The sequence below is a fragment of the Gavialis gangeticus genome, unplaced genomic scaffold, assembly GCF_001723915.1.
Source record: "Gavialis gangeticus isolate Ggan-Ray unplaced genomic scaffold, GavGan_comp1, whole genome shotgun sequence".
NCBI classification, from domain to species: Eukaryota; Metazoa; Chordata; order Crocodylia; family Gavialidae; genus Gavialis; species Gavialis gangeticus.
The window spans coordinates 3,524,984-3,534,028 of record NW_017729033.1 but is presented as its reverse complement, the minus strand read 5'-3'; the positions used below and the strand labels follow the sequence as shown (position 1 = coordinate 3,534,028).

The following is a 9,045-nucleotide window of genomic DNA, read 5'->3' as shown; positions in this document are numbered from 1 at the left end:
GATTAAAAACCCCAAATCCATGATGAAAATAAAATGCCACTATATATAGCTATCAATTGAACACAAGGTTTTATTGATATATTTGCAATTTTAAAGCAATTTGGAAGCCTACCAGCGCCTCGATCACTATAATAAAATACGTTCTAAGTACCTATACATTTTGGTATTTGATATGGGGATTTTTATCATGGAAAATCAGAGCTCCCTCTGACCCCTTAGCTTATCAGGAGGCAGGTCCAAGCTCCTCACTCTCCCCCATCCCCCACAGCCCATCCTGGTGCCCCCCACTCCCCACCCACAGCCCCCTGCCGCCCGAGCCCTGCCAGAGGGGTGCCCCAGCTGCCAGGGCTATAGGGCCAGGGACCTGGGTCTGCAGCACCCTGCCCCCTGCAGCAGCACCTGAGCCCCAGCTGCCGCCCATGGGAGGCACCAGCTGCTGAGGCAGAGTGCAGAGCCTGACTCCCCCCGCCCCCCACTTACAGGCGGCACGGCTGGAGCAGAGCACATGGGGGCCATGGGGGGCGGGTGCAGGCTGCCCACTTTGGCCTCGGGCTCCCTGCTCTGCTACCCTCCCACCAGGGCCTCTGCAACCCAGTGGATGGGATTCGGCCTGGCAGGGGAGAGAAGGGCTGGGCAGGGAAGCTCCTTGCCACTGCAAGCTCTGCGTCACCCTGGCAAAGTGCCCGCTGCCCGCATGGCAGTAGTGAGGGGCACAACTTTATGCCGCCACTCCCGCTGCTGCCAGATGGGCAGGGGGTGCCTCGCCAGGGCGGCGTGGAGCTCGCAGCAGCGAGAAGCTTCCCCACCCAGCCCTGTTCTGTGCTGCCAGGTTAGGTTCCACCTGCTGGGCTGCAGAGACCCTGCGGGGAAGGCAACCCATCCTGCCCCTCTCGCAGATGTGGGGGGCGCGTGCCCCCTTGTTCCTCCCAGGAGTGTATGCAGTGGGTGGGGAGCCAGCCCCACCCCTGTCCCCTGGACAAGCTGCCCGTGACCCCGACCCACTCCCCACCCAGGCCCTGCAGGCTCATATTAAGGCTCAAGCCCCGTGTACTGCCCTGGCTGGGCAGCAGCCCCATCCTTGCCTAACTCCCTCCCTTTGGGGGCTTCAATTCTCTCCCATCTGATTTAGCTGCAGGAGCTGATCTGCAGGCTGCCTGGCGGCCATATGCACGTACTGCACATGGCACCCCCTGCCTGATCGCTGTCCTCCTGCTCCCCACAGCCCCTTGCAGACTGGAACTCTGCCCGCCTGCAGAGAGTTCTTTGCAAAAGTGGGAAATCTGTGGGTTTCTCTGTTAAAATGAAAGGGAAAATGCACATTTTTCCATGGGAAACTGAAAACCTGGATCTCTGCTGGTAAAGCAAGTGAGCAGACACTCGCTTTTGATTCTGGAAAGGCAGCCACATGCCTGCAGTGGCCTGGAGGGGGGGCACTAGAGCATGCCTCCCTGCTTGGTGGAGCAGACAGCTTGGGCCAAAGCTAGCCCACCCCCCCTCCCTGAGAGGCGGCAGGGATTGCAGGAGAGGTGCAAAGCATGCTGGGATACTGGGGGACTATGAGTTAACTTGAATCTGGAGGGGATCTGGGACAAAAGTTCAATAAACTGGTTTAACCACATCAGTTAAGTCTGATACAACATCCATGCAGATTTATTATAACCAGTTTGTCATTTTGAAAGCAGTTTATGCTCCCTGATCTTCTGCCACGTTACAGATTTGAACCAGTTTTTGATCGCTAATACCAGGTTACGTGTCATTCCTGTCCCTAGCCATGCTGTCTCTCTGAAGCATCTACCACTACTGCTGTTGGAGCATGGGCTAGATGAACTATTGGTCTTGCACAGTCTAGCACTTCTGTTCTTTTGTGTAGAGGACAATGCATGCGTTAAAAAAGTTGTATTTTCCTTGTAGAACAGGTTTTTGTGGAATTCATTTTTATTGTAAATCTTGTTACCACTTGTTACATGGTTTTTTCCAATACAGCCATAAATAAAAGGAGAACCAGTCCTCACTTCAAGGAAAATGTTAGCATGTAAACTGGCATATCTGAATGATACAGACCACAGACCCACCTGCCTGAATTCAAGGGGTACGGTTTAATTGCACATTTTATGCTTGTTGAGTTGTCTGTGGAATTGAGGCCAGTAAGAGGCACAGTTCTTTTATTAAAGTGAAGGCTAATCTTTACTAGTTCTCCAAACAGGTAAATCCTCATCCGATTCTAGTCGCGTAGGCCATGCCCGGGATTTTACCCTCTAAAGCGCCTGTTGATCTCATTAGAAGCCATGTTGCTAAACCCAGCCCATGAAACTTCCTTCTAAGAGCTAACGATTTTCAGTTCATTCTTCTTTTTGGACATCTTTATCAGGACAGCTTGTTCTCTGATTTTTGCAGCCATTAGACAACACACTTTATGATAGCTGAAGGGGACAATTAAAGGAAAGACAACCCAACAATCTGTTTCACACTTGCTTTAGCTTGCAATCTGCTGAGAGTGTTCTGCATATGCTCAAATTACTGGAGGTTTAGTACATCAGCGTACAGTCCCTTTTCACCTCTGAGTACACATTGCAGGTGGACAGAAAAATCCTATGGATTTATCTTTTAATTTGTTTCTGGCTCTCTGTCTATAGACAGATATTTGATTTCTTCTGGAGATCAAACCTGGCTTTGGTGTGTTCTTTTTTCTGTTGTGTTGATGAAAGGTCTTGAATTCTGCTGGACTGAAAATCCTCAACCTGACTAGAGGTCTAGAGAAGATGGTCTTTGCTGTACTCTTCCTCCTGAAACGTTTCATCTTTTGGGATGAGAGAAGGCATCTTTAAGTCTCCTCTTCAGACTTTTGTGCCTGAGCTCAGTGATTCCCAGCCACGATGCCATGGCACCCTGGGGTGCTGTGAGATCCTTTTTAGGGGCATGGACACGCAATATCAGCACCATTAAGTGTACAGTCACCTACACGTGATGCACAAGAAAAGCCCAGGGATTTCAAATAGGAATCCATAGCGTCAAAAACCTTCTGACCTGTAATGGTCTTCCTAGTTCTTTGCAACAGAAGAATTGCTCTGTTATTTCTGTAGTTGAGAAATAAGTGAAAACTAAGAACTGGCATTTTCCAAGGGATGCCTGGAGTCGAATGCAGTTGAGAACCTCTGCCTTAGCTGATGCTGCTTAAAACGATGTAAAAACAGTTGTTTTTATGGGGTTACCTGTCAACTAGAAACGACAAGGCAGATGTTTCAGGAAAAGTGAAATGCGTTCAAATAGCAAAAATTTTTGGCCACTAGAGGCCTTGTCAAGATTCAAACCCAAAAATGGGTATCCTATTTCAAATCCCCAAAGATAGTGTTTTCCTCCCAGCTTCATGTCTGTGTGTGGGCTGACATGGTAACGGAGGAAAAGGGAGAGGTAGAGAGCAAGTATGTGCTTAAGATTTGTTAGTAACAGAGGAGTTGAGCAGACAACAGCTGAACAAAAAGGAGGGACAGAAGGAGGTTCAAGACAAAGAAAAGCCAGAATTTGTGGCTCTAAAGAGCTGCGTGTTAAATCCCTTTTGCTTGCCTGTTCTATCCCCTTCTGCTGCCATGCGTCTGTGCTTCATTTTTTTTTCTTAAGTTGTCGGCAGCAAGAACACGGCATGTTTCATTTCTAAAGTGCTAAGTACATCTTGAATCTTGCATCTAATAATTGGGATTTTTGACCTGATAAAATCTCCCAATTTAAAGTGGGAGACAGGACACAGGGAAGAGGATATTGTATTTGATCAGCTCTTCAAGTCGAGTGTTTGAGGATGCATACAGGATGCATTTCAAATTGCCACAGTTCTAGAAAGCTTGGTTAGAGTAGTTAAATAGTCCTACCACATGCCCAAAGTCCTGAACCATGTTCAAGCCAGAGGGATTTCAGTAATGTGCTGCAGCCAAGCTGTTGATGGCTCCCTTTGTTTCAAGGGGGTCACATCCTCGCTCGATTATTAATCAGGCAGCTTTTCGTACAATTCCTGTTGCTTCTGAGAGCTGCGGTTTGATGTCCACATCTCATTGCCAACGTTGAGTTTGCTGCTACTGTTCGGACCTTTTAGCCACTGAAGCTGGAAAAAAAAAAGGGGGCTTTCTTCCCTGCTGCTATGCACAAGCTGAACTGTTTCACACTCTGCTATATAGAGGGCACCATCTTTATGTTTGAGAGACTTAAAATCTTACTAAGAGGCTTTTACTTGGGGGATTTCTAAAAACTTGCCTAGGAATTTGACCCTGTGTTTTCTATTTGAGTATGGTGCATCGCTGTGCTTGCAGTCCGCTGCATTTAGACCCCGCGTGACCATGCAGCATTTAACTGCTGCTGTGCTGTTATGGCAAGTGCATTGGCAGCTGCCTGACTTGTATATGCAGAAAATCTCAGGGTCTTTCTTAGTACAGGGGCAGCCAACCTACGTGTGGTACTGGCAGCGTCTCTCAGCACGTGCATATTTGGGAGGAGACGGGCAGGAAGTAGATTAGCAAATTGTGCAGGGGACACAGGGCAGGAAGCAGAAACCAGAGCAGCAGATCAGTCAGGGAGTGTATACAGTAGGAGGCAGAAAGCAAGTAGCAGCTCAGGCAGGACAGGGGACTGGAGTGGCACCTGGTGAGGGCACAGGGCTAATTTGCGGCACACAAAAGGTTGGCCTCGCTGTCTTAGCATGATGAGACGTCTGACAGCGATGCCGGTGGTTTTATTTAGAAGTTGTTCCTCTCTAGTGGCATTGAATCATCTTAAGCCCAGTTAAAGTCCCAAGAATTTCCCTTGCAAATCGAAGGCTGTATCTGTTTGTGTTCGGTGAAGTGCATCGGACACTTTTTTTTCCTTTCCTGTTGGAGCAACATAGTAATATTTCTCTGTTTTTTCACTTAGCAACTACTCCGTGAGATGCAACAGATGGCTAGTCGCCCCTTTGCCTCCATCAACGTTGCCTTAGAAACAGACGAGGAACCGCCCGATCTCATTGGAGGAAGCATAAAGGTGAGCGTGCACACTTGTAGGGTGGTCCTACCTGTAATTAATCTTCAAAGATGCATGTTCTGTGCCGTGGGTACAAGCAGTAATGGAAACCAGCTAGTCATGGGTAACCTGTAAGGAACTAAGAGCACTTGAAAGCCATCAGGTCTTGTTTTGACTTAATTTTATGCCTGCGGTTTATGTCTTTTTGGGGGGGCTACATTGGTTTAAATAAAAGTTACACCTTTTTTGAGTTTTTATGCCTTGTAATCAAGAAGAATACAGTTTAACAAAGCAGAACAGTTAGCTGGAAATAGCTGCAGGTGCTGCAGATAGAAGCCATTCTTGTGAGGTCCCTCAAAAGAAACTGAAGAGTAATTGTCTCTGTATTCTGTGAAGAGATAAATGTATTTTTTCATGCAAACAAATGTTCAAAATGATATCATGCATGCAAAATGGGAAGGAGGAGAGATTCACAAAGTGCCTCGCTGTAATCCTGAATACTCTTCAATGCTCCATCTATATAAAAATGCAGGTTTGAAAAGCAGCTGAAGGCAAGAGAGAGAATTACGATGGGGCTCGGCTTTGGTCAGCTTCTGATGGCAGACCCGTATCTAGAAAGCACAACTAAGATGCCCCAGATACACATTTTCTATCTGTCTGCTGTTACACATACATACACCTATTTGGAGTTTTATTTCATGGCAGCCTGGCTTCACAACCCAGGCACAAAACCGTTTCACTTGACTTTGCATGATTTAAAAAATGTATCATTTCTCCCCCCCCTTAAAGTATATGCAGCCACATTGAAACGTATGCAAAATATATATTAACATTAAAGTCCAGACTTGAGTGTCAGGAATTCAAGATGCCTGTGCAACCATTGCCACCATTAAAGATGCCAGGGCAACCTTAGGTCTCCCCCTCTGCTGCATATAGTCAGCTGTTATATGCCCGTAGCTTTCTTCCGGGGAAGTCTTGCCTCATTGAGTGCATGTGACAGACAACTCTCCATAAATGCTGCAGCTGTCCAGTAAGATCTCTCCCCTTTTTCCATGTTCAGCATATGAACACCTGTTTCTATATAGTGCTTACCACCCGGTATCCAAAAGCCCTGTAAACTTGCCATCATACCTCTCAAGTTAGGGAAGTATTGCCCTTCTTTTTTAACAAGCAACTTGGGGGATGGGGAGGGTTGGTAAAAGCATTCATTAATTATGAGCAACTCAGGCCAAACTCCTCAGAGGTCCTAATACATTTCCAGTTCCCGTTGACTTTGTGTTATTAGTGCTCAGTACTTCCGCATATCCATCCCCAGCTCTGTCCAGTACGTGAACCGAGTAAGAGCAGAGGGGTGGCAGCATGTGGTGGTGGAATTGGGGGAGTGATACAGTGCAAGAATCAGTTTGTCAGTCAAACTAGGGCCTAAACTCCAAGCAAGTTTGATGTCCTCTTTAAATTCTGGGCAGAAGGTGCTTATTGGAAGTAATTCACTCCTAATGGCTGTATCAAATCTTGTTTGAGGTATGAAGAAGTCTTTGTAGAATGAGCATTTTTTTGTGACTGGACTGGTTACCCAGTAGCTTAACTGGGAAGGGAGGGGGGCAAGTGGGGCACTAGGCTGGAGTGTTTGCCATGGCAGGTGGGGAAGTGAACAGAGCACCAGCCCCCGGAGGTCCCTAAACACATACTGCTACAGGAGGAGCTGGAGCAGGTAAGATTTTGCTCCCTTTTCAGTGATCAATGTAATTCCCCCCACCCCACACCCCTTCTCCACCGGAGGTGCTGAAATCTCGTGCTCTTCCTATGCTCCTACAGGAGGTCCCTTTTACAGTAAAGGCTGCATATTTGAGAGCCACTCAGAGGAAGCTTGCATTTCTGAGGTCCACACCGGTGAATACATTAATTGACTTCAGCCTGAGAAGCTGCTGATCCAGCACTTCTGTGTATAGTCAAGTATTAAGGGAAATGCCGTGGCAGTATTATTTCTTAAGTGATGCAACACTATTGCCTTTGTTTTCATAGGCGCTCCATAAAATATATTACAAACCACACTTTCACCTGCGGCCTTGCTTACATTGTAAGCCTTGCAGTGTTTTCCTTTTAAGCTCGTTAGTCCCGGGAAGAAAATTGACAGGCTGCTGACTTTCCTGTAGGTCCTTTCTTTAAGGCAGGAATAATATTTGAAGGGATGAGGCTGCTGCTGTAAGAACGGTGCCTACATTCATCATTAGTATGAAAAAGACAGTCTCTGTTCACTTCAGAACGGGGTTAAAAAGTTCCGGCTGGTATGAATTATTTAAATTCTTCTTTCTCTTTTCATAGGATCCATGATTTAAACTAAATTGACATTACTAAGGGGGGGAAAACACCCAGCTTAGCGCTCGGTATTGGAACGGAAAACACAGGTGGTGGACTGTTGGATGCTATATGAAACCAGCCTTCCTTCAGGCATTTTCCCATCCTCTTCTTTCCATTACTTAACCTGTTTTTTTTCTAGAAAAAATCTAGTAGAAAACACCGTTCCTGCAGGATTAGCCTGGAGCAAAACAAGGCTCATGGCGTCTCCTGCCCTCCTTCCCCCCCACACTTCACAACAGGTCAAAGTGTGATTGATGTCATCTATTCAGTTGTTTTTTACTTCAATATTTGACAGCTCCTCTCTCAATAACATCACGGTCAGGACTTCATTCATCTCCTTCCTCACTTGGTACTAGGTTCCTTCCCTTCCATGGGCTACCTTCTCTTTGCCCATCATCTGATTTGTCAAGCACCGCAGTCCCTGACCTCCTTATAAGTTTCAGGAGTTGATGGTGAGGTCAACTTTTCAGCTATAGAGAGTAAGAGGCTAGAGAAGCATTCTCATTTTGCCCGTCTCCTGTTGTTGACCACAGGCAAGGGAAAACCACATTTCCGACATGCTTGAAGAAATGCAAAACGCTAAAACTCTTGGTTCAGAGATGATACCTTTTATTAGACCAACTAAAAATTATCTATCTTTTTTTCTTTGTGATTTCTTAGTCGGCCTAATAAAAGGTATCGTCTCTAAACCAAGAGTTTCAGAGCTTTGCATTTCTTTTTGTCTAGGAACAACACGGCTACCAAATACATCCCTAGCGTAGAAATATACGTACATACAGCACACCCCAGAATAAGACCCATGCCTTTTTTATGAAGGCAAAATGGAGAAGAAAAATCTTTCCTACCGTAAGTAGCAGCAGCGAAGTAAATGAGTCTGCTCACTGTTCTGCTCCCTATGGATCATGTGTTACTTTTGTTTTTGCCTGGCAGAAGCTTAAATGGGAGAAACTGCTTTTACCATATTTCCTTACTTAAAATGCCCATCCCAATTTCCAGCAGCTGTTTTTGGAGAGAAAAGTGTATGTTGTATGCTAGAAAATTTAGGGGTGATGGGGGGGATGGTTAAATTGCCTACTGTTTTCCTGTTAGCAGAGGAAGATTTGAGAACAAAAATACTAGGCAAGTGATGGGACTGTAAACGGTTATCCAGTTACCCTTACCATCCTGCATCCACCTTTTGTTGATCCTTCATTTTGCTTGTCCTTTAACATGCTTGGCACAAAAAATCCAGGTTTCTTAGTACTAACTGCAAGCACATTGTACCCCACAAATAAATTCATTACTAATCCAAGTCCTTTGATTCATCTGTGTGTGGGGGTAGGGGTGGAAGTGACAGGGGGTGGGGGGCCTGGTGACACAGCTGACACCAGTCGGCCCCCTCTCCCCGCCATCCACCCGGGGGTACTGCACTGGGGATGCAGTGCCCCCTAGAGGCTGCAGTGCAGGGCCACTCTCTCACCTACCCCTGTGAATTGCCGTAGTGCTCCCCCCCGTACCCACCCCAGTCCAAGAGAGTCCAGAGACCCCAGCTCAGCTCCCAGAGCCCCACAGCAGGGCCCTGGGCTGGGAGGAGGAGATGGAGCTAGTCACCCCCAGGGCAGGAAGGGACCAGAGGACAGGGGGTGCTGCTCATGGGCCCCTCCTGGCAGACGAGAGGCCAGATGAGAAGTGGGTGGTGTTCGATGGACCTGTGGATACTCTGTGGAT

General features: G+C 46.9%; 1 protein-coding gene across 1 annotated transcript in view; it reads left to right on the top strand.

Moving 5' to 3' along the window:
* Positions 1 to 9,045, top strand: part of ATRN (attractin) — a 246,227-nt gene that overhangs the window by 206,689 nt on the left and 30,493 nt on the right. Inside the window, exon 27 of the mRNA XM_019525801.1 lies at positions 4,894 to 5,001. Coding sequence (XP_019381346.1) covers positions 4,894 to 5,001 — 108 coding nt within the window. The remainder of the gene's footprint in view (positions 1 to 4,893; positions 5,002 to 9,045) is intronic.